The sequence below is a fragment of the Cherax quadricarinatus genome, chromosome 47 (assembly GCF_038502225.1).
Source record: "Cherax quadricarinatus isolate ZL_2023a chromosome 47, ASM3850222v1, whole genome shotgun sequence".
Lineage (NCBI taxonomy): Eukaryota > Metazoa > Arthropoda > Malacostraca > Decapoda > Parastacidae > Cherax > Cherax quadricarinatus.
Genome location: NC_091338.1, coordinates 11,395,065 through 11,421,600, shown reverse-complemented (window position 1 = coordinate 11,421,600; position 26,536 = coordinate 11,395,065). Strand labels below are relative to the sequence as shown.

Here is a 26,536-nt window from a genome sequence, read left to right as displayed (position 1 = left end):
CTAAATTAGTAAAAGAGCCTCCAAGTACAGTATGCATGTTGCACATACTCTACAGTTCAAGGTCACATAGATAAGCATTTGTTACACAACTTAGAATTTTCATTATTGTATTCACTTTGCATAGTAATCAAAATTAAATAATTAAATAAAACATACCTGAAATAAACACAACCATCAGTAAGTCAAAATTACAATATCTTGAAGCCAACAACCACAATAAATAAACAACCATTATAAGTATAAGACCACCCATAAAAATAATAATATAGTCAGACTAAGTGTTAAACCTGGAAAGGTTTCAGACTACCCATTAAATACAATTTTGATATTAACATAATCAAGTCACTAAGAGAAAACATCACAAACTCACAACCTACAGTTAAACCTGACCTAATAAAAAAAAAAAAGTTAATCAGTATCACCATTAGTAGCACCACCCAAGTTAAGAGTAGCATTTTCCCGTCCACTACATAGTAGTTTTAATTTTAGGTACCAATACTGAGACTGGTAAGTCTGAGCCTGAAGCTCTTTCTCAAGGAGCTTCATTCTCACTTCATGCTCACGGCGCTCTAATTCTAAACGCTGATTTGCCAGCTTTGTATTGAGCAATCTTTCAGCAATTTCATTTCTGTCACTGTTATTATCAGTAAATGATGATGCTATGTTGTCAATACAATGGACAGCATCTGAACTATTTACAAAGTTTGTATTATGGCCTGAATTTACACAGTTATGTGACGAGACAGAATTGTGACTCCGAGGTTTTGAAGAAAGAGCACTGACTTTTCTGGATCCACGCATATTAGAGCTTTTGTTGATGCTTGATGACTGAAGTTTATTAGGTACCATTTTCTTTAAACTGGGCATTGGTTTAATTGAAGCTTGAATTGGAGAACTGCTTGGAGATGCAGAATCTCTAGTATGAGATCCAAAATTCCCTCCTATATGATTAGTGGCACTGATTGGGTTTGGGATGTTGGTTATAGACAGACAAGATGCCAAACCCTTTGGTAATATAGGAATTTCTGATGCAGAGGCAGCATTCATTGATGAAGTGGAGGTGAAGGGATGATTTTTCTTTTTTACATTGAAAACCTTTGTGCAAGTAGGTATATTGTATGGGAAGCTACTACTGCTATTCTTGTTTACTGCACCATTTTTGTTTCCATTGACCTTCCTGGATGGAGAGCGCTTGTTTGCAGCTGCTAACAGGAGACTCGAAAGCTTAGGTGATTCCTGACGAGCTCTCTTGAGTGCAGGCTCCCTATCATCATCACCCACACCACCACCAGATGGCTCATTGCTATCTTCATCTGTTAAGAAAAATAAAATTTGTAGAAGTACACAGTACAGTACACACAAGATTAAATGTCAAGCTTGGAAGTAAAAACAAATACAGTATATAAAAACTGCCAGAGAAAGTTAAATCTATTCCAGGGGGTTAAAAGAAAATACAGTAAATTTTCTCTTTCAAAGGGTTGTCTACCTAGTCAATTACATGTTCAATTGAAGTAGTGGTGTTAGCAGCCCACTTGCCCACACAATTATCACAGCCTGGTTGAGCAGGCACTTGGCAGTAAGATCCATATAATAAACGAAATGACCAAACCATATGAAAATAACAGGAAATTAGAAAGGAGAAAATTTATATGCAAATACACAGAGATCGAAGAATTTCAAGATAACTAGTGCTAATAGACATCATGAATTAGAAGGAATCTAAATGAGGTAGCATTCAGACAACTACTCATTGTGAAAAAGGAACAGTAAAAAAAAACAAAGGAGAAATGGTAACACCAGTAAAAGACGCACACAGGCTATCAAGATTCAAATCCAAAATACAAAATGATGAAATTTTAACAGCAAAACAAAATGCATACAACCCACCATTTAACACTTTCAAAATCTCTCGCATAAATCTACGCTACTGATGCAAGCATCGTTTACGTAGATCTACACAAATTTAGCACCCAAAACAAAAAAACGGGGTTGCTGCAGTGCATTGTGGGAATGCCATGTTAGTACCAATGTTCACCAAGTTGCACAGATGCAAAGGTCTCACTCCCAGGCAAACTCAACATGTAGTATTTTTCCCCAGTGACAGCTCCAACACTGAGGATTACAGAGCTGAAGTGGCATTCTATGGGTCAAGTGCTTAGCAACTGAGAGATGCTAGAGATGCCAGAAATAGTACTGAAAACTCCAATGACCCACAGACATCCACATCTAGGGTAAATTCGTCTAGAACTTGTCCAAGCCACATCTAGGGTAAATTCGTCTAGAAAATGTCCACGCCATAAGCTTAAGTTCATATTCTCCAATGGTTTGGGCACAGATGATGCAAATAGTAATGACAGCAATGAGAACTTTGATTTCCTAGCAACTGATGACCAGTCTAGTGATAATGATTATAAATATTTGTTTATCAAGTGTCAATTTATACAGCAATGCACATGATCTTGTAGCATCCACAGTGCTATCCCCAGGGTATGTAGTACATCACAGGACCCACTGCCAAGGCAAGGGGCCCTTACCACAGACAGTGAAAGTGAGAATGATGGTGCTTTCCACTGACATGGGTAGTGGGCTGTGGGAAATGCCAGCACCAGATGCAGCAGCAGCTGGTAGGATAGGGAGGTGGGTAGCACTTGCCTCAAAGCCAGCTAGGAACAATACCCCATACACCCAACCCCAGGTTGCATCCACCACCCCCACACAACTATTAACACAAACAGCCAAAAATATCCAGCAACCATCACAAGACCGCATCAGGGATTGGCAGGAGAATGCACACTTTGTGCCAAATTCCCACCAATTTGATGACAGTGAAATCCAGCTTTCAACTGAAGCCTCAGGAACTTAATTCTTTAAACTAAAAGATACTTGAGTATTCAATAGCAAACACTTTGATTTCACTATGATCATGGCTGCACAAGTGAAAAGACAACTATGGCTAAGCTGCATCTCTTCTTTGCCACAATTATGGTTAAGCCACACATTTATAAGAACAATATTGCATCATACAGGTAGACCAACCACCTTATACACATGTACCCCGGCATTCAGAGATCTCAGCCCCACCAACATATTAATCCTGCTGCTACATATGATACATTTCTCAGACATGATGAGGCTTGACAGAAGTGACATATTATACATGATTAGGAATGCTTTCATGCATCTCAAACAAGAGGTTCAGTGAGGAGTTTTATCCCTCCAAGAGCCTTGTCACCAACAAGTCTGTTATCCCATTGAAAGGTAGATTGTTGTCAAAACAGTATATATCAAGAAGAAATGCTTTGGCATCAAACTGTTCATGTTGTATAATTATGAAAGTGACTTGGTATTAGATCTCATTGAATACAAAGGAAGCAAAACACTGTAGGATACCAGGAAGTTACCAGAAATTTCAGGTGATGTGTGAGAAAAATGATGGAACTATATCTTGTTAAGTGCCATATATTATACACAGGTAACTGGTACACATGCCCCTTACTCATCAATTTCCTGTGGGTGAACATGATAGACACAACTCATGAAATCGTAATGACACAATTGCAAACAAACCATACCACGGGAGGGATTTGAACCTGTGGTCATAGTCTCAAAACTCCAAACCGTCGCGTTAGCCACTGCGCCAGCTAGCTTCAATAAGATTCGTCCAACTAGGTGCATTTCTACACCATAGGAAGGTTAGCATAGGCACCACTGTGCCCACAAATGCAAGTTTTTACAGACGAATCTCCCGCTAGCATGGCCGTGACGAACTCTAGCTCAAGTCCCCTCAAAGCCATCAACATGAGTTTTGAGACTCTCTGGCCGCAGGTTCAAATCCCGCCCGTGGTATGGTTTATGATAGACATATGTGGTGCAGTGTGTGAGGAACATATAAATAAATGCCCAGGTTCAACGCAAGCATGGGTAAAGTGAGGTGTGGGTGTTTCATGCCAATGATAACATGACATTTAGATGGCATGACAAGCATTGTTGACATCAGCCACCAACACAAAATGAAAGACACGCCAATAAACCCATCGTGGGACCAGCTGCTGTCATGGATTACACCACCAATAGGCATCTGGTGGATAAATGTGACATGCAGATTGGATTTGTTGTTTGTGTACATAAGAATTACAAGTGGTACACACAACTTTTCTTTCATGTGGATACTGTAATGCTGAAAGCATACAATATGTACCAGATCAAGATCAACAACAGACCGCCATGTGCCCACTACCGCTTGTCTGTTAATAGACAAATACAGACATACCTTCACAATATATGCACCACAGGACTGATTACCAAATAACCTCTCAATTGAAGTATGGTAATTGCTTCCTAGCTACACTTCCTGCTACAGACAAGACGAAATGAGCTGAGAAGAAGTGTGTGTACACACCCACACACAAAGTGCCCAGCAAAGTACAGGGCCACGTGCCGTCAAACACCACTGTGTATGGAGCTGTTTCAGGGACTTGCACAGATCAACAGTTAAGAACATAAGAACATAAGAAAGGAGGAACACTGCAGCAGTTCTTGGAATATGACCTGTGCCAGTATATATGCTACATCTCTTATAACAGTAGTAGTGTGAAGCAATTAGATGTGTGTGCCTACGTTGTGGTATATAAACATTTTGTAAAGAATGTAATAATGACACCATTATTGTAAGTTTATTTAGGTACAAGTACACACAAATACCATTACACAAATATCATACATAGTTACATGTGTGTAAATTACCTAGGATAACCCAAAAAAGTGAGATAAAGTGTGTTGCATACAATGGCTAGACATACATGCACTATGCATAATCGAGGTATCATGGGCCACAACAGTTACTAGAAAAAAAAAAAAGTGTAAATACAAGTAAATTAATACAATGTGTGCAGCAATCCTGCTATCAACCTTCAAATTCAAGCCTTCATATCTTGCAGGAAAAATGTTTTCTGCTTCATTACAACTACAAAAATATGCTCTTCTTTTTTTTAATTTTTTAAAATCACAATACATCCTCTCCTCACTTACCAACATACTCGTTTACCAACAACTCAGAGTTACGATGGGCTCTCCGACGAGATGTATTGTATGCTATACGAGAACTTGGGTCATGAACGGGCAGCACAGCATCTCAGCATCATCTCAATCTCCTTCCTACACCCACTCAGTACACTAGCTTTCACAGTCTCCCTGATTACACATTTGTACAAATTTGTACTTTACTGTGCATCCCAGAGTACAAGATAGAAGTGCAGCAGCACTTGGAAGAGGAAAAACAAGAGGAAAATGAGAGAAGTACAAAAGAAGTTCACAGTAAAGGGGGTTAGCTGGTGTGTCCGTTTGTGTGTTTACATTCTCTGTGTTTCATGGGAGCTTATATGATTAAACTCAGTGAACAAGGTATGTCAATAGTAATAATTAATAATAATTGCTCTGGAATGCTTTATATGTCAGCTATCAAACCTATACAAAATACATATGACATTTACAGCACTCCAGAGTGATTATTATTATTTATTATTATTACCATCGACATACACCTTTCACTGAGTTTAATCGTTTCTTAACCCTTTCAGGGTCCGTCCCGTAGATCTACGGCTTCACGTTGAGTGTCCAAACCGTAGATCTATGCCAAAATTCTAGCGCTGTCAAATTTAGCACGAAAGCGCTCAGAGGCCTACATGTGAGAACGGGTCTGCATGGTGGGTGTGCGCCATACAAAAAATCTAGGCGCCCGCATAGCATTGTGGGAACGCCGGCTCAGTTACCCTTGTTCACCATGCCTCGTCGCAAGTCAGCTCTCACTCCCCGGAAAATTGGGACTCTCCTCTTCCTATCTGATAGTTCTGACACTGATGGAAGTGGAAATGAAGACGAATTCTATGGCTTTGATCAGTTAGTGACCGAAAGGAATGACCAGGATATCGATAATAGTGCAGAAAACCCTGACAATCCTCAACTTTCTACCTCTGGTGTGGGCACTCGTGACTCATGGTCGGTTGTGCCTCAACGCAAGAGAAAACTAATATTTTCGCGTGGCCAGGCCTCTGACTTCAGTAATGATGATGATAGTGACGTGGATTGTGATTTTATTGCGCTTGACGATCATTCGAGTAGTGATAGTGAGGAATCATATTCACCAGTGAAGCATCGGTATGTTCGCCACTGCATGCGCTCGGGGGACGGAGTACATCCCGGAGTACATCCCGTGGCCCTACACCAGGTTTAGATAGTGATAGTGAGGATGATGTGGCTACACTTGGCATGGATAGACCACAGGCATCAGTAGATGGTGGTAGTGGTGATGGTAGTGGCACCGCCATGCGTGACTCACCAGCCCAGGCTGGGACCCACGCTGCTGACTCGTCAGTTCAAGGACAAAGCGGAGCATCAGCCACCAGCCCACCATAACCACAACCACCCGCACAACCAGCCTATGATGTCCAGTATCCACCAGCAAACCGTATCTGGGATTGGCAGCAAAATCCCAATTTTGTTCCCAAGCCCCACCACTTTGATGACTCTCAAAGTGGAATTCTACCTACTTGTCCCCTTGGAACCATGGCCAATGAACTGGAATTCTTTGAATTATTCTTTGACCAGCCATTGATGGAAACTATTGTCAGGGAAAGTAGTAAGTATTTTGAGTACACCATGGCAAATATCACCACAGTCAAGACTACACAGGTGGAAAGAGACGACTGTTGCAGAAATGTATTTGCTTTTTGCAACAATAATGCTTATGCCTCATGTCTATAAGCATAATATAAAAGCATACTGGTCCACAGATCGGCTAATTTCTACCCCGGTCTTCAGTGAAATCATCCCAGTGAACAGGTTTATCTTACTGTTATGTATGTTGCACTTCCCTGACAAAACCAGGCCTGACAGAAGTGACAGGTTATACAAGATTAGAAATGTTTTCATGTATCTCAAACAAAAGTTCAGCATATACTTTTATCCATTCAAGAATCTTGTAATTGACGAGTCTTTGATTTTGTTCAAAGGTAGACTGTCATTCAAGCAGTATATACCGAGCAAGAGGAAACGCTTTGTTATACAACTGTTTGTACTCTGTGACTGTGACAGTGGCCTGGTGTTGGATATTGTTGTATACACGAGAAGTAAAACATTGAAAGATACCAAGATGTTATTGGGTATCTCAGGTGACGTAGTGAGAAACATGATGGCACCTTATCTTGGTAAGGGGCATACATTATATACTGATAACTGGTACACAAGCCCATTACTCAGTGATTTCATGCGAGTGAACAAGACAGATGTGTGTGGCACAGTGCGTTCTAATCGGAAACATATGCCCAGGCTCAACGCAGGTGCTCGTGGTGATGACGTGCAGGTGTTTACTGCCAATGACATCATGGCATTACGGTGGCATGACAAACGAGATGTCACATTGTTGACAACCATTCACCGTAATGAAATGCAAGACAGTGGCAAAGTTGATCGAGTGACTAATGAACGTATTCAAAAACCAGTGACAGTGATTGATTATACACAAAACATGTGCTTGGTTGACAAATGTAACATGCAGATTGTGTTCTTAAGAGTTACTAGTGGTACATGAAACTTTTCTTCCATCTCATGGACATTTCAATGCTCAATGCATATAATATGTACCAAATAAAGACTGGCAACAGACCACCGTATGGTGAATTTTGTTTGTCTGTTGTCAGGCAACTCATAATGAAGTACCAGGTAAGAACACCTGCTATACAACAAGGTCCTCGAATTACTCAGGATATACCCAAGCGTTTGAGGAGGGAAGGTGATCATTTCATAATACAGCTTCCTTCAACTCAGAAGAAATTTGCTCAGAAGAGATGCATCGTCTGTGCACAAACAAAACGACGGCAACAAAGACGCAAAGACACTCGGTTTATGTGTGAGGAATGTAAGGTGCCTCTGTGCATGGTGCCTTGTTTCAAGGAGTTCCACAAGCTCCAGCAGTTCTAAAACCATGTCCAGTGATTGTAAATATGTAAATATATGATAGAACATTAGTATTATACAAGATTTGTGCATGTTTATTGTAATAAACAACAGTGGTAAACAATAATATGATAATAACTTTAGTGCAGTTATTGTGTTCAATACAGTGAGTTTATATATATACATTATATACAGTATTGGTCTCTCAGACCCCAAATGTTAGTAGGAAAAGAAAAAAATTGGAATAGAAAAGAAAAAACTATAAAAACCGCTAAATAAAGTAATGCGCATATGTGGAATTCGTCGATGTTGCCGCCACCACATCATTTTGGACAAACTTCTTGGCACTGTATCTCGGTAAGTACTGATCAGAAAATTTTTTTTTGTCTTATTACCTTCACAAAAATATGCTCTTTAATTCTGTAAGAAAAAATAATTTTTTTTTTTTTTTTTCAAAATTTCTTGGACACTGGAGCACCACTTCAGATTTTGGCCTTGGACCCTGAAGGGGTTAAGATGCCATGAGAGACAGAGAGAATGCACCCATTGTTTTATGTTCGTTGTGAAAATCATTTCAATCCTTCCATTATTAATGGTGAACATACACGAAATAGGTCAATATCTTCCAAGATAACCGAGGTAATAGTGCACATAGCATATGACTGGGGGGGGGGGGGGGGACAGGAAAAAATCTCACTATTTTTGCATCTTTTTTCTTGTGATAAGAGTGATTTAGGAATGTTTGCCCTGATGTAAACACTGTTTTCTTTCATTACAGACGAGAGGTATACACAATAGAATGTATCTAACTTATGATCTTATCCTGGAGCAGCAGCCTCCACCACCTACCCCATTCACATAATATGGCATATGTTATTCATTTTGGCATCTTTATTATAGTTCTAGGGCATTTATCATGTTTCTGATATCAATGTGGAATAAATGTGATAGATAATCTTTATTACTAATACAGGTACCATCCAACTTACGACCGAGTTTGATTCCGACAAACAGGTCATAAGTCAAAATGGATGCAAGTTGAACCTTACTACTGAATATCAACATCATGTTTTTGTAATGGCTTTATTTTATTGTTTTATTCTGGTATTTAATTTATTACTTTACTTTTTATGCTGTTAGTACTGTATTTTATACTGTACTGTAAGGTTTAGGATAAACACTGTGTACAACACAATCAGTTGTTTATTTCCCAGAAATTTGGCAAAGAAAACACGGTCATAAGTCGAATGGTCCTCCAGAACTCTCTTAGGGTCAATTCAGTGTCCAAGGTCACTTCAAAGCACCTTTGAAACACTGCTTTTGTGTAAAGTTTTTTGAAGTTAGAAATGACTTGCTGGTCCATGGGCTGGATGAGAGGAGTGGTGTTAGGAGGCAAGAACTTCTCTGTTATACAACTGAAATCCCTAGACAATTGGTCTACCAAGTTTGGAGGCTGAGCAGGAGCACTGTCCATTACCAGGAGACACTTGAGTGGCAATTTATTTTCCTGGAGGTATTTTTTCATACTCGGGCCAAACACTTCATGGACCCAATCAATGAAAATTTGCCTTGTGACCCATGCCTTATTGTTAGCCCTCCACATCACACACAATCTACTCTTGACTACATTGTTTTTCTTGAACACTCTGGGATTTTCAGAGTGATACACCAGTAAAGGCTTCACTTAGAAATCCCCACTAGCATTTGCACAAAACAAAAGAGTTAGCCTATCCTTCAAAGGCTTACAACCTGGCAGCGCCTTTTCCTTGTGCATGATGTAGGTCCTCTGGCATTTTTTTAAAAAAGAGGCCCATTTCGTCATAACTGAGCACATGTTGGGGTTGGAATTCTTCACTCTCTACTTACCCCCTGAATTTCTGCACAAATTTTTAAGCCACATGTTTGTCTGAACTTGTAGCCTCACCATGCCTTACAACACTGTGTATGCCACTACACTTCTTAAATCTGTCAAACCAGCCTCTGCTGGCCTTAAATTCACTAACATTAGCACTAGTTCCAGGCACTTTCTTTACGAGATCCTCATGCAACTGCCTTGCCTTTTCACAAATGATCGTCTCTTAAACACTATCTCTCAGTAACTGCTTCTTGCTGATCCACAACAACAACTTCTCCACATCTTCCATTGTTTGTGATCTCTTTTTCGTTAACTTGTTTACCCCTTTCGCCACATCAGCTTCTTTGATTTCATCTTTCTTTGCCAGGATGGAAGTGACTGATTTGGAATTCTCATACATCTTGGCAAATTCTGGCACCCGCACACCACTCTTGTATTTTTCATTAACTTCTTAACCCTTTCAGGGTCCAGAGGCCAAATTTCAAAGGGTGCACCAGTGTCCAAAAATTTTCTAAAATTTTGTTATTTTTTCTTATGAAATGGTAGAGAATCTTTTTCTGAAGGCAATAAAACAAAAAGTACGAAATTTGATGGAAAATTGACGAAATTATGCTCTTGCGAATTTTGATGTGTCAGCGATATTTATGCATCGGCAATTTTGCGGACTTTAACTCACATTTTAGGCCAATTACATTATACAGTCAACAAAATTCTTAGCTATTTCACTAGCATTACTTCTATTCTATCGATTGAGCACAAGAATTCGCCAAGGCATCTGTTTCAACTACAAAAAGCGATCAGAAATTGGTAATTTGCCCAATTTAATGCAAAGTTCAAAATACTCCAATTTCAAAACAGAGTCCAGAATAAACAATGCAGGCATTCCTGGTACTAAACTAACATTTCCTCTGTTCATTAGTTACATTTTCAGGCTTTACTAATGAATTCCATTTTGATTTTTTATTCACATAATGAATTTTTATTCAAACCAAAAAATAGAAGATTTACTGTTATGCAATATTGTAATAATTGTATAAATAATATCAGCATGTTTGTGAACGTATATTAGACCCACAAGCAGGCGTGTATTAGATGTGTGAGGTCACTTGTTTACTCTTGAACATCGGCAAAAATTTAACATTTCCGCTAATTTGAGCTCAGTTTCAAGCCATTTCCAGTACTAAAACCAATCAAAATCATCTCTATTTCTGTAATATGTCTTCCATTCTATCAAATGAGACCAAGAAATCGCAAATATAACTATAAAAAACATACAAAAAACCACTGCAAATTCGCTATTTTAATCGAAAATTATGGTCTCAATTTTTTTCTCTCGTTATGCATTATGTGCTGCAGGATTTGTTTTATGTGGTGCACACATACCACATAGATGTATTCCCTCATATCAAGGCCAAAATTTACCGCTCACAGCTTATCAGAGTGAGATGAGCTCATGGCGTAGATCTACGGCACGGACCCTCAAGGGGTTAAATTTCATCATGTTTCTCACTTTCTTTACCAAAGGGCTGGCACTCTGAACTTTCTTTGGGCCCATGGTAGCTTATTTCACAATTGCATTTAATAAACAAGCACAAAAACCAATGGATTTTACGAAAATGGTTAGATGAATGTGCGGAGTACATATATGCTCATTCACCAAGAGACACAGGGAGACTGACTCATCTACTTGCGGCGTCCCGGCGGGAGACGGGTTGACGCGTATAATATGGACAATTTACAAGGCAACAGCCAAAATACAGAGCAAAATTTCTGCCCAAAAACCAGCCTAAATACGAATTGGCCAATAATGCAGCAGCCGATACTTGGGGTTCCACTGTAATTCTTTGAAGAAACAAGGTACAAAGATGATACTTATACCAAAATGTTGCCGGATTCTTAGGCTAGCAAGTTCACTCAGGAATACACAAATACAGTTACAGAGATTATCATATATAGCAGTGTATGTGTAGAGAACCTAGGATAACCCAAAAAAAGTCAAAGTGACTTATTTCTGTAAGCTTAACTCATATGTGTATTTTACTTTTCTAATGTTTTCTGTAATATATAAGAGTTATGCAAATTAAAACAAAGTTAACAAGTTGGAGTTTTTTTATTTTTTTTCTTTCTAATATACGTACAGTGGAACCTCAGTATGCGACCTTAATTCATTCCAGAAGGCTGTTCAAGTGCCGCTCCGTTTGAGTATCGAACAAGTTCTTCCCGACCATTTTCTGTTTGGTTGGCTATTATTACTAATCGTCGTAGGCCCCATGGTGACTTATTTATACAAGTACAAACAAAAAAAAAATGCAAAGAAACACGAAATAGTTTACAGCGAAGTTCTGGCAGGTTGTATTTGTTTGGTCAAGTGCTGAGCTTTGTTTGAGTAGGGAGCTGATAGTATACCGAGGTTCCACTGTACAGTGGACCCCCGCATACCGTTGGCATCACTTAACGTTAAATCCGCATATCGATACATTTTATCGGTAAGATTTTGCCTCGCATACCGCTAAAAAACCCGCTCAACACTATTCGTCCGAGACGCGTCTAATGTGCGGCCTGAGCCAGCCTCACATGTTCCGCCGGTGGCATTGTTTACAAGCCAGCCTCTGCGGTAACATCCAAGCATACAATCGTAACATTTCGTATTATTACAGTGTTTTTGGTGATTTTATCTGCAAAATAAGTGACCATGGGCCCCAAGAAAGCTTCTAGTGCCAACCCTGTGGTAAAAAGGGTGAGAAATATTATCGAAATACTGTGGTACCATGGTCAACTGCTGATGCTGCTGCTGCTGTAGCACTGTCAGCTACTGCTGCTGCTGTAGCACCATCAGCTGCTGCTGCTGCTACTGTACCGTCAGCTGCTGCTGCTGCTGCTGCTGCTGCTGCTGCACCACTGTCAGCTGCTGCTGCTGTAGCACCATCAGCTGCTGCTGCTGCTGTACCACCGTCAGCTGCTGCTGCTGCTGCTGTTGTAGTACCGTCTGCTGTTGCTGTAGCATTGTCTGCTGCTGCTGTAGCATCGTCTGCTGCTGCTGCTGCTGCTGCTGCTGCTGCTGCACTGTCACCTGCTGCTGCACTGTCAGCTGCTGCTGCTGCTGTAGCACCGTCAGCTGCTGCTGCTGCTGTACCACCGTCAGCTGCTGCTGCTGCTGCTGCTGCTGCTTCTGTTGTTGTAGTACCGTCTGCTGCTGCTGTAGCATTGTCTGCTGCTGCTGTAGCACTGTCAGCTGCTGCTGTTGCTGCTGTATCACTGTTGTTGGTGTGGCTTATTGAGAATACCAAGAAACAATTAACCCCAGAGGGTTAGCCACCCAGGATAACCCAAAAAAGTCAGTGTCATCAAAGACTGTCTAACTTATTGCCATTGGGGTCCTTAATCTTGTCTCCCAGGATGCAACCCACACCAGTCGACTAACACCCAGGTGAACAGGGAAAAACGCCTGGGACTAGTACTCATATTGGTGAATTTAAAGCCAGCAAAGGTTGGTTTGAGAGATTTAAGAATCGTAGTGGCATACAGTGTGATAAGGCCTGTTCTGGAAGAAAATGCCAAACAGGACCTACAGTACTCAGGAGGAAAAGGCACTCCCAGGACACAGTGTCTCATCAGTCATTGCTGCATCTTCAATAAAGGTAAGTGTCATTTATTCTTCATTTAGTAGAGTAGTACATGCACAATATATACTGTGCATGTACTACTCTACTATTGTGCATGTATCCTTCTCTTTGTGTGTAGGAAAATGTATATTTCATGTGGTAAAATTTTTTTTTTCATACTTTTGGGTGTCTTGCACGGATTAATTTGATTTCCATTATTTCTTATGGGGAAAATTCATTCGCATAACGATAATTTCGCATAACAATGAGCTCTCATGAATGGATTAATATCGTTATGCGGGGGTCCACTGTATTTAATTCACTGATTGGCATCGTTACAAAGTGGGCTGAGCTAGCTAAAGCAGAGAGAAGTGAGCAGTGTCTCAGTAACTCATGATTGCCCATGATGAGTGGAGGGGGTATGCCTCTCAGTGCTATAAAATACTGTATAATTATACTATTACTATCAATTAAGGTTATCTACCTATCATATTTATTCCAGAATAATATTAGGTATGACAAATAACACAGAAGCATGATAAAGATGCCCAAATAAATAAAAATACATGGAAATGTCACTGACTTTTTTGGGTTATCCTAGGTTCTCTACACATATGCTACTATGTATGATAATTATGTAACTGTATTTGTGTACACCTGAATAAACTTACTTACTATGGAGAGGTATTGAAGGGTGGGCAGTGGGGAGGGATAAAAAAAGTGACTGCAACCATTACAGAAAACGTTATACACTATGCACCTGAAGGGTAACTATAGAAGATCACTTATCCTGTGAAAAAAAAAAAGAAAGAAAAAAAAAAGTAATCAGCTATGCGCACGTTTCCTAGAATATCTAGGAGGTTACTGACCTATTTCATATTGCCGTTAATAATGAACAGATTGAAAGGATTTTCACAGCACACGTAAAACTGAATGTTTTAATTTCGGGATGTGACATTTTTGAGGTACAGTAGACCGTCATTGAACACAGTAGTTACGTTCCTGAAAACGCAGTGTTAGGTAAAAAACCGTTCTAGGTGAACTGAAGAACTTATGGGAAAAATAGGGTTACGTTCCTGAGAGCCCCCCCCCCAAAAAGCCAAAACTTTTTAGACCAACAGATCTTACAAAAATAAAAGTGCAATGGGGTTCACACTCATTTAGTAGAGACTGGTCAGCAATTGTAGATTTAATCATTCTGTTGGTCCCTTGGGCAGTTCCTCAGTTGTATTCAATGCATGTTAGTAGTCAACATGCAGCAACTCTGCTGACACCACGCCCTCCTTAACACACTGCAGCATGCAGGTAACCTTACCACTCCTTCCCAGGAACCTAAAACTCTCAACATTAAGTTTATTGAAGTATAATTGCACATGGGTACAATAATACAAGTTCTGAGTTATTACAATTGTCTTACAAACTGTAGTAATACATGTTATTATTAATATTACAGTCAAAACTAAGTGCTAAACCTACAAGTCATACAGCACTGCTAGTGGGATGTGCCAAAGATGAAATATACGAAGACCAGAGATCAGTTACAGTTAGGAGTATGCAAGAGGCAGAGTTAGCAAGGGTAATGGGAGGCACTAAAGGGAAAATATAATCAAAGTTGGTGTAATAAGGCAGTTGCTGACAAAGTTAAAGAGGGAGTCTGCATTAACCTTTCCACTGTTGGTGCAGCAGTACTACGGCTTACAAGCCAGTGTTGGTGCCGTAGTACTACGCCAAAATTCTAGTGGCTTCAGATCTAGTGGGAGAAAGCTGGTGGCCTACATGTGTGAGAGTGGGTCTGCATGGTCAGTGTGCGCATAAAAAAAAAGTCGGGGAGCCAGTGGTGCATCGTGGGAACACCATTTCAGTAGTCCTTGTTCAGTATGCCTAGCGGTAAGAAATATCTGACTCCCCAGCAAATTTGGGACTCTTCTCTTTCCAAGTGATTGTTCTAACACAGATGTAAGTGTCAGTGAAGATGAATTTCGTTGTTTTGAGGAGTTTGTGACCGAAAGCAATGCCCAGGATACCAGATATAAATAGTGAAAAGGGATGGCAGCTTGATGGTGGGTGGGTGGGTGGGGAAGGAAGCATGGATGGTAGGGATGATGGTGTGGGTGGGGAAGACAGCATGGGTGGTTGGGAAGACAGCATGTAAGTGAGCTTATTCAGGTATACAAAAATACAGTTACATAGATTATCACACATAGCAGCATATGTAGAGAACCTAGGATAACCCAAAAAAAAGTCAAGCATGGGTGGTGGTGGAGACAGTGTGGGTGTGGGGAAGGCAGCGTGGGTTTGTGTAAACCTGTTTTGTAAACAATATAATGATGATGTTTGTGCAGTTACTGTGTTGCATACAACGAGTAGATATATACAGTGGTCCCTCATTTTTCCTAAGGCTCGAAACTCGTAATTTTTGAAAATCATAATATTTTTTCGTCAAAACATCGACTCGCAAACAGTCATTTGACTCGTAAATAGTCGTTCATCTCGGACGCATATGCACGGCTCCGAGCCGCATCACACTCCATTCCCAGCCAGTGTGCCACTGTTTATCAGTGAGTGAGGATGATCCCACGAGCTCATATGATACATTTCATAATATTTCATTCGTTTTAGTGTTTGCAATTGCTAAATAAGCCACCATGACTCCAAAGAAAGCTTCTGGTGCCAGCCCTTTGGTAAAGAATGTGAGAAACACATAATTTAAGAAAAAGTTTGTAGAAAAATACGAAAGTGGTGGTGGTAGAGGGTAGTAAAGTGGTAGCAGTTGTGATGGTGGTAGAGGGTGGTAGTGATGGTGGTAGAGGGTGGTAGTGATGGTGGTAGAGGGTGGTAGTGATGGTGGTAGAGGGTGGTAGTGATGGTGGTAGAGGGTGGTGGTAGTTGTGGTGGTGGTGGTAGAGGGTGCCTTCTTCACTGATTCAGCGATTCTACTAACTCCTCCAATATTGTTGGAGTTATATAGGGCTACAGAAAACACCGGCGCCTCAGCTGCAGCTTCACCAACATTATGTATGGCTTATTCTCTCAGTGGCCCTTGTACACCCAACAACAACACAACACTTGTCGTTACAAGCATGACTTATTTTATTCATTCTAGAGTATATTCCATGTTTCTATGAGGACTCTAGGTCACTTCAGGGGTCACTTCCCTAGCTTAAATATAGATTTACATGTAGAGAAGAATGCCAAATAAATATAAAGCACTAATAAAATATATAAATGAACATTTAACATCACACTTACATTTACTGAAGACTCATGTTGGTGTATGGCAGACAGGGCAGAGGGTGGGAAGGTGAGTTTATTGTTGGAGAATATGACACTAATATCAACTGTACGGCTTATTTATCTATCACAAATCAATTAATATGACATAATAAACAATATTAATAACACAGAAACATGACATATACACCTAGAATAAATAAAATATGTCATTAAGTATGTTAGGAATTGTGGCAGTGGAAGAGTTTGTTTGGAGATAGGACAAGACAATCCTTCAATATGACACTAATATCAACTCTACGGCTTATTTATCTATCACAATTCATCTAATATGACATAATGAACAATATTAATAACAAAGAAGCATGACATATACTCTAGAATGAATAAAATACGTCATTAGTAGTATGTGACGAGTGTTGCTGAGTTGTTGTTGTTGGGTGCATAAGGGCCATTGAGAGCATAAGCCTTACATGGTGGTGGAGGCGGCATCAGAGGCGGTAGAGACTAGAGACAGTGGTGTTGTCAGTCGCCCTATATAACTCCAACAACACTGGAGTAATTAGGTTCGTACTGTTCTTTTTCTATCGATTAATCGCTTAACTTACTTGCTACATTGTTAATGCTACACTTTATTGCTGGCTGGTGCTATAGCCTTTATCGACTTGTGCTGCTTTAGTGTCGTACATATCATAGAATCACTGAATCACTATAGTTTTTCTCACCTCCTTTACCAAAGGGCTGGCACTAGTACAATATTTTACGATGTTTTCATGTGTTTTATGATTGTTCATGGTTCAATAGGTTAAGGAAGCAGTATTGTATTATATTTCCCTACAATATATTGGGGCACCAAACATTCATGATTTTTCAACATTCGCGAGGTTCTTGATCCCCTAACCCTCACGAATGTTGAGGGAGACCTGTACATGTTTTGTACTACTTCACTATTATCAATCTAATTAATGTTAATCACTTCATTTAACTAACTTTTATACCAGAATGCAATAATGTGAATTAAAATGTACTGCTCCATAACCTGTGTCAATATAGAGAAAGAATTAGGATTAGTCTGCCCGAAATGCCTAGGCATGCTAGTGGCCTTCTTTGTAATTAATATTTTACAATATGTAAACCACACATTGTAAGCTTTGCAAAGAAATAAACATTTTTATTTTCATTTAAGGTATGCAATGTGTGTTAACAGCCATGAGAATTACATACAACTCAGAAAGATAGGCAATAGCTTTAAGGAGACACAGGCAGCTATGGCAAGTAGCTTTCAAGGAGGTTATGTGGTTTCCAGGACATCCTGAGACCAAACAAAAGGCTGAGAAATTTGACTATCTCATTCTGGGATGCAGGAACCATACAGGTACAATGCGGTATTAGGGACAACAGAGCGTCTTCTGAAAGCAATCTCACATGTTTTAGTAAGAGAAAATTTAAACCTTTGAGTAGTGGCCCAGTGGGAAACATGGTCAGTAGCATTCTGGAGAGAGGCTGCTACTCGGTTACAGTCAGAGCCTGCCTCCCCCCCCCCTCAACAGAGTTGGCTCAGTAAGTGCTCATTGCAAAAAAAATTTTCTTTTAAAACAATTAAAAAAATATTCTTAAGATTTGGTTAAGGAGACACAGGCAGCTATGGCAAGTAGCTTTCAAGGAGGTTATGTGGTTTCCAGGACATCCTGAGACCAAACAAAAGGCTGAGAAATTTGACTATCTCATTCTGGGATGCAGGAACCATACAGGTACAATGCGGTATTAGGGACAACAGAGCGTCTTCTGAAAGCAATCTCACATGTTTTAGTAAGAGAAAATTTAAACCTATGAGTAGTGGCCCAGTGGGAAACATGGTCAGTAGCATTCTGGAGAGAGGCTGCTACTCGGTTACAGTCAGAGCCTGACTCCCCCCCCTCCCCCTCAACAGAGTTGGCTCAGTAAGTGCTCATCGCAAAAAAAAATTTCTTTTAAAACAATTAAAAAAATATTCTTAAGATTTGGTAAGAAATTTTTTATTTTCTCGAATATTTTACGACACAGAGCATGTTTGTGATCAGGGGCTTCAACAGTGAAAGGGTTAAAGAATACTATCAAGAAGTAATTAAGTTTATTTAGTTAAAGGTATACATAAGTACAGTTATCCAAATTCAGGAATCACAATTATCATACTAGCATGTGTAAATTACCTAGGATAACCAAACAAAAAGGCAAAGTGACTTACTGCCATTGGGGTCCTTGTAATATATTATTATTTAATGCTTAGCTGTAAGTTACAGCAGAAATAAATCATGACTATAACCTAAAACATTAAAACAGTGAAGTTACTCAACTGCATGAAAATCATTACAGTAAAAAGAGGTACGACAACAATAAATGAACCAAGTTATTTACAACAGTATTAATAAATAAAAAAATAAAATAAAATATTTATTTCTTTTTAGGGTGTGCAAAAGAAGAAAATTAAAGGTGAATACAGGAAAGAGTAAGGTTATGAGGATAACAAAAAGATTAGGTGATGAAAGATTGGATATCAGATTGGAGGGAGAGAGTATGGAGGAGGTGAACGTATTCAGATATTTGGGAGTGAACGCGTCAGCGGATGGGTCTATGAAAGATGAGGTGAATCATAGAATTGATGAGGGAAAAAGAGTGAGTGGTGCACTTAGGAGTCTGTGGAGACAAAGAACTTTGTCCTTGGAGGAAAAGAGGGGAATGTATGAGAGTATAGTTTTACCAACGCTCTTATATGGGTGTGAAGCGTGGGTGATGAATGTTGCAGCGAGGAGAAGGCTGGAGGCAGTGGAGATGTCATGTCTGAGGGCAATGTGTGGTGTGAATATAATGCAGAGAATTCGTAGTTTGGAAGTTAGGAGGAGGTGCGGGATTACCAAAACTGTTGTCCAGAGGGCTGAGGAAGGGTTGTTGAGGTGGTTCGGACATGTAGAGAGAATGGAGCGAAACAGAATGACTTCAAGAGTGTATCAGTCTGTAGTGGAAGGAAGGCAGGGTAGGGGTCGGCCTAGGAAAGGTTGGAGGGAGGGGGTAAAGGAGGTTTTGTGTGCGAGGGGCTTGGACTTCCAGCAGGCATGCGTGAGCGTGTTTGATAGGAGTGAATGGAGACAAATGGTTTTTAATACTTGACGTGCTGTTGGAGTGTGAGCAAAGTAACATTTATGAAGGGATTCAGGGAAACCGGCAGGCCGGACTTGAGTCCTGGAGATGGGAAGTACAGTGCCTGCACTCTGAAGGAGGGGTGTTAATGTTGCAGTTTAAAAACTGTAGTGTAAAGCACCCTTCTGGCAAGACAGTGATGGAGTGAATGATGGTGAAAGTTTTTCTTCTTCGGGCCACCCTGCCTTGGTGGGAATCGGCCAGTGTGATAATAATAATATAAAAAATTTATTTCTTTGCTTAGGTTACAATGTGTGTTTACATATCATAATATGATTGGAGCAAAGAAAGCCACTATTATGCCGAGGCATTTCGGGCACAAATGTTAACTATACAGGAAATCACACTCCTCCCTCTCTGTAGCTTCACTCATAAGGAAACTTTTATTTCTCTTCCTGAACTAGCTAATGCTAGGAATACATTTAGTCATACAGTAGTACCTTGACTTACGAGTGCCCCAACTTACGAGTTTTCTGAGTTACGAGCCGTCACTAGGTCGATTTTTTGCTTTGAGTTGTGAGCCAAAATCCAAGTTACGAGCAAAAAAAAAAAAAATATTTACTGAAAATGACATCTGGCAAGAACCCCAGCCTAAATGGCACAATGAAAGGTGGCTTTGGGACTTGATACTTATAAAACAATGCTAGTGCGATGTTCTCACTGGAGGTAATTGTGTAATTATCTTTAGTTATTCTACAAAAAAATAAAGTTGCTAAGTTTTTGACATTTGCAAAACATCTTGCCCTTTACTCCCACAAAAACTGCAAAATATTTGTAATATTTCCAATATTTCACAAGCCAACTGTAAAACAATCATTTTTTATGATTCCTGTCATTCTCACTGCCATTCTCATTGGTAAAATTACAAACTGTAATGCAGTTACCAAGCTTTAATATCAATATGCTCCATAACCTGTATCAATATATGTAATTTGAATTATTCTTAGTCTGCCCGAAATACCTAGTCATGCTAGGCACGATAGTGGCCCTCTTTGCAATTAGTATGTTATAATATGTAAACAACACATTGTAACCAATATTTTATAATATGTAAATCCTGCACTATAATCTTTATAGAGAATAAACTTGAATATTATTGCATTTATTTTTTTTTTTTTTTTTATCACACCGGCCGATTCCCACCAAGGCAGGGTGGCCCGAAAAAGAAAAACTTTCACCATCATTCACTCCATCACTGTCTTGCCAGAAGGGTGCTTTACACTACAGTTTTTAAACTGCAACATTAACACCCCTCCTTCAGAGTGCAGGCACTGTACTTCCCATCTCCAGGACTCAAGTCCGGCCTGCCGGTTTCCCTGAATCCCTTCATAAATGTTACTTTGCTCACACTCCAACAGCACGTCAAGTATTAAAAACCATTTGTCTCCATTCACTCCTATCAAACACGCTCACGCATGCCTGCTGGAAGTCCAAGCCCCTCGCACACAAAACCTCCTTTACCCCCTCCCTCCAACCCTTCCTTGGCCGACCCCTACCCCGCCTTCCTTCCACTACAGACTGATACACTCTTGAAGTCATTCTGTTTCGCTCCATTCTCTCTACATGTCCGAACCACCTCAACAACCCTTCCTCAGCCCTCTGGACAACAGTTTTGGTAATCCCGCACCTCCTCCTAACTTCCAAACTACGAATTCTCTGCATTATATTCACACCACACATTGCCCTCAGACATGACATCTCCACTGCCTCCAGCCTTCTCCTCGCTGCAACATTCATCACCCACGCTTCACACCCATATAAGAGCGTTGGTAAAACTATACTCTCATACATTCCCCTCTTTGCCTCCAAGGACAAAGTTCTTTGTCTCCACAGACTCCTAAGTGCACCACTCACTCTTTTTCCCTCATCAATTCTATGATTCACCTCATCCTTCATAGACCCATCCGCTGACACGTCCACTCCCAAATATCTGAATACGTTCACCTCCTCCATACTCTCTCCCTCCAATCTGATATTCAATCTTTCATCACCTAATCTTTTTGTTATCCTCATAACCTTACTCTTTCCTGTATTCACCTTTAATTTTCTTCTTTTGCACACCCTACCAAATTCATCCACCAATCTCTGCAACTTCTCTTCAGAATCTCCCAAGAGCACAGTGTCATCAGCAAAGAGCAGCTGTGACAACTCCCACTTTGTGTGTGATTCTTTATCTTTTAACTCCACGCCTCTTGCCAAGACCCTCGCATTTACTTCTCTTACAACCCCATCTATAAATATATTAAACAACCACGGTGACATCACACATCCTTGTCTAAGGCCTACTTTTACTGGGAAAAATTTTCCCTCTTTCCTACATACTCTAACTTGAGCCTCACTATCCTCGTAAAAACTCTTCACTGCTTTCAGTAACCTACCTCCTACACCATACACTTGCAACATCTGCCACATTGCCCCCCTATCCACCCTGTCATACGCCTTTTCCAAATCCATAAATGCCACAAAGACCTCTTTAGCCTTATCTAAATACTGTTCACTTATATGTTTCACTGTAAACACCTGGTCCACACACCCCCTACCTTTCCTAAAGCCTCCTTGTTCATCTGCTATCCTATTCTCCGTCTTACTCTTAATTCTTTCAATTATAACTCTACCATACACTTTACCAGGTACACTCAACAGACTTATCCCCCTATAATTTTTGCACTCTCTTTTATCCCCTTTGCCTTTATACAAAGGAACTATGCATGCTCTCTGCCAATCCCTAGGTACCTTACCCTCTTCCATACATTTATTAAATAATTGCACCAACCACTCCAAAACTATATCCCCACCTGCTTTTAACATTTCTATCTTTATCCCATCAATCCCGGCTGCCTTACCCCCTTTCATTTTACCTACTGCCTCACGAACTTCCCCCACACTCACAACTGGCTCTTACTTAAATAATAAATGTGGGCTCCATGAAATAAGTCATTAACTTACTTCCGAGATATTCGTATATCACTGCACTAGTGATCTAGTGCAGTTAGCCTCTCAGAAACTTTGTTTTCTCTTACCCAGGACCAAAGAACATGTTATATGAAGGAGCAGTAATGATTTTATATGCTCGGACTGGTCCTGGACACTCGCCATATTATGACCTATTTTATTCATTGTAGAGTATATATCATGTTTCTATGTTGTTTATAGTGTTTATTGTGTCCTATTAGATCAATTCTGATGGATAAATAAGCCATAGAATTAATATTAGCGTTATACTGAAGTATTTTCTCCTGTCCCTGGGATTGTTTTTTCGGGGCTGGAACGGATTAATGGCATTTCAATTAATTTCAATGAGGAAAATTGATTTGATATACGAGCATATTGAGTCATGAGCTCGGTCACTGAACGAATTAAACTCATAAGTCAAGGTACCAGTGTATTTCTGATGCATAAACTATTATATGATTATAAAAAAAAAGTAAATGCTTTTAGTAATACAGTGGAACCTCGAGTTTTGGCCACCCCAGTTTTGGCTGTTTTGAGTTTCAGTCACTTTTTCGCCTAAATTTTGTCTTGAGTTGTGAACAGTACCTTAGAGTTTCGGCCGCTGTACCAGACCTGTCTGCGCCCACACAAAGCATCCCACGCATGTGTTGAGAGTCAGTCTGGCTTTGTTTCTCCTCAAGTGAACATTACCCTGCACGTTCATCCAAACATTTCACAATAATCCATTGCTTTTTGTGCTTGTTGATTGAGAGCGACTGCTACATAATTAACCATGGGCCCAAAAGAACTTCCTAGTACCAGCCCTTTGGTAAAGAAAGTGAGAAACAAAATAGAATTGAAGAAGAAAATTGTCGATAAATACGAAAGTGGTGTGCGTGTGCTCGAACTTGCCAGGATGTATAGCAAAAACAAATCAACCATCAGTTCCATCCTGGCGAAGAAAAAAGAAATCAAGGAAGCTGATGATGCGAAAGGGGTAGAAATGCTACCGAAAAATGGATCACAAACAATAAAAAATGTAGAGTTGTTGTTGGTGTAGATCAATGATAAACAATTAGCGGGAGATGGTGTTTCAGAGACGACCATTTGTGAAAAGGCGAGGCAGTTGCACACGGATCTCGTAAAGAAAATGCCTGGAACAAGTGCTGATGTTAGTGAATTTAAGGCCAGCAGAGGCTGGTTCAACAACTTCAAGAAGCATAATGGCATGCACAGTGTTGTAAGGCATGGCAAGGATGCAAGTTCAGACAAACGTGCAGATGAAAAATTTGTGCATGAATTCAAGGACTATGTAGAGGCTGAAGGATTCGTCCCCCAACAGTGTTCAATTGTGACGAAACAGGCCTCTTATGCAAGAAAATGCCAAAGAGGACCTACATCACGCAGGAGGAAAAGGCACTGCCAGGACACAAGCCTATGGATAGGCTAACTGAGCAAGCTGAAACAAGCCATCTCTGCAACATGTTCAGTGACAAAACCATGTCCCATTTTGGACAAATGCTAAAGAGACGCCAGAAACAGACCTCTCCAGACAGTTTTTTTTTTTTTGTGTGACAGGGGTCCAGTGACTCAAGCTGGTCCTAGCGCCATTAAAAAACAAAGGGAAGTAACCCCGAATGACTTGGTACCTAAAGTCTTTATGGAAGGGGATTCCTTTCCAAACAATAACAATTCCTCCCTTTCTCCTCCCTGTCTTCCATATGCCAACATGTGTCGTCAATAAAGGTGTGTAAATGTGATTTTAAATGTTTATTTATCTAGTTCATTAGTCATTTAAGTACGTACTATATATATTTATAATTGTTCTGTGTTTGTAAAACTATAGTTAATCTTTGAAAAACGTATTTTTTTTTTAATATTTTTGGGTGTCTGGAACGGATTAAATGGATTTACATTTCTTATGGGAAATATTGCTTTGACTTTCAAACAATCCGAGTTTCAGCCGAGCTTCTGGAATGGATTACGGCCAAAATTCGAGGTTCCACTGTATAGATATTCAGTTTTTAAGGAATATAAGTGCTAGATGTGGAAATATGGCCTTTTCCAAATTAAAAAATAGCACTCTGAGCACTTTAATTTTTTTTGTAGAGAAATGACACTTGTTGGAAACTAGGCTATGCACAACAGTGAAATTGTTACATTAGATACAGTACAAATAGATTTAGGGCCATCATTAACAAGGTCAAATAATATATAAATACATTTGTATAGTACTTTTATGGGTTATCCTAATTAATTTACACTATGTATGCTAACTGTACTTGTGTGTACCTGTGCCTAAATAAACTTACTGTATAAAAGGGAAGACAAAATGGAATCACTTTTTTTGTAGGAAAAAGGTGGTAAAGAATTATAGTAAACATGACTGAAGACTAACCTGTGTGAGAATGTCGGTCATCAAAGTCTGGCGGCTCCATCTTAACCTCAAACTCCGATGCCTCATTCTTCACTTGAACTCCATCAAAGGCTTGGTCGAGTACCTTAAACATTTCCTTTTCTGCTTGCTTGGCACGGTACTTCATGTTATCCCAACACTTACGCAGTTCCTTCTCTGTGCGTACCATTATGTTCTCTGTACTATTGTATTCTTCCACAATTTGTTGCCACACACTCTGTTTCTCTAGATATATTTCCCGAGTACGACTTCTAGTGTCGACTATGTTTCGATACTTGTTAATAATATTGACGAGGACAGAGCGTTCATGCTCTGTGAATATGTTTCTGTGTGTCAAGACTCCATTTGACATATTCTTCAAGACTGGGTAAGAATAGTTCGTTGGTTCCACTGTGGTGATCACCTCAAGCGGCAGGTCAGCCATTGGATAACATTCTGCGTCCATTCCATATCCCTCAGATTCATGCATAGAGCCTTCAGAATCCTTAAATTTTTTCCTGTCTTCAGAGTTCTCAACTTTATCAAATTCTGACTTGCAGTTAACGCTAAATTTTATTGAATTCTCCGAGCCCTCCTCTTCAGTTGGTTCGCTGTCATCGGAGTCAGAATCGTCCACGTCTTCTTTATCGTTCTCTTCATTTTCTTCCTCAGAGTCCTTTGTATCATCCGCCTGATCTTCGTGTTTGCTATCCGCATCGCTCTCTAGCTCCTCGCTGCCCGACGGCGAAGACGACTGCTTCCCTCCCTGTGCTTCCATTGTCGCACACAGTCCCGGTCTCACACAGCCTCAGCCTCACACAGCCCAGAAGCCACAGTAGTAACTCCTAGGGTCATAACCTCATACTAGTAATCACAACACAAATGCTTAGGGGCCAGTATTAACACTCTGGCAGAGCTACACAACACTTCCACAACTATGCCAATTTGAGGGGCGTCTACCCAGTTTTGCTTCATTATGTGCCAATTTTTCTCGTCCTTTAGCAGCCTCGTCCTTGACCAACCTCGTCCTTGAACTGCCTCGTCCTTGACTCTTTCACGTTTAAAAAAAAAAACTTCCTTGAAGTTTAAAAGTCGTCCAGCTATGGCGGAGCTACCAGGCAGAAACTACCCGCTACAAACGAGCGTTTTTAATCTAGAAAGACGTGTGAGAGTGACTAGAGATGAAGGGAGGCTGCAGGTGTCACTTAATATGGCGCTGGGTGAAAGGGACTTGGAGCTGCCTCGTCCTCATTGGTCGAGGAGCAGCTCGAGGCAGCCGCCAGCCAATCAGCGCCAAGGACCTCCCACTCCAACCTCAAACTTTCCAACATTAATACATCACCACCCAGCTCACACCACCCGCCACCACTAACACTTAGCCTCTACCGCTTCATTTTC

The 26,536-nt window shown here is 40.2% G+C and overlaps 2 protein-coding genes across 3 annotated transcripts in view; both read right to left on the bottom strand.

Annotated features, from left to right (window-relative positions):
- Nucleotides 1-26,536, bottom strand: part of Trs20 (TRAPP subunit 20) — an 82,936-nt gene that overhangs the window by 56,222 nt on the left and 178 nt on the right. Inside the window, exons 1-2 of one of the 2 annotated variants that reach the window (XM_053787790.2) lie at nucleotides 26,315-26,512; nucleotides 1-156 (exon numbers count right to left, since the gene is read on the bottom strand). The exons of the other annotated variant lie outside the window; for it this stretch is intronic. The gene's annotated coding sequence lies outside the window, so the exon portion shown is untranslated. Of the gene's footprint in view, nucleotides 157-26,314; nucleotides 26,513-26,536 lie in introns of those variants that run through there. 2 annotated transcript variants of the gene reach the window in all.
- LOC128696509 (uncharacterized) lies at nucleotides 78-26,319 on the bottom strand. The gene is made up of 2 exons (XM_053787788.2): nucleotides 25,142-26,319; nucleotides 78-1,313 (listed from the first exon to the last, which is right to left on the bottom strand). Exons 1-2 carry the CDS (start codon nucleotides 25,914-25,916, stop codon nucleotides 409-411), a joined length of 1,680 nt encoding a protein of 559 aa, XP_053643763.1. The 5' UTR covers nucleotides 25,917-26,319; the 3' UTR covers nucleotides 78-408.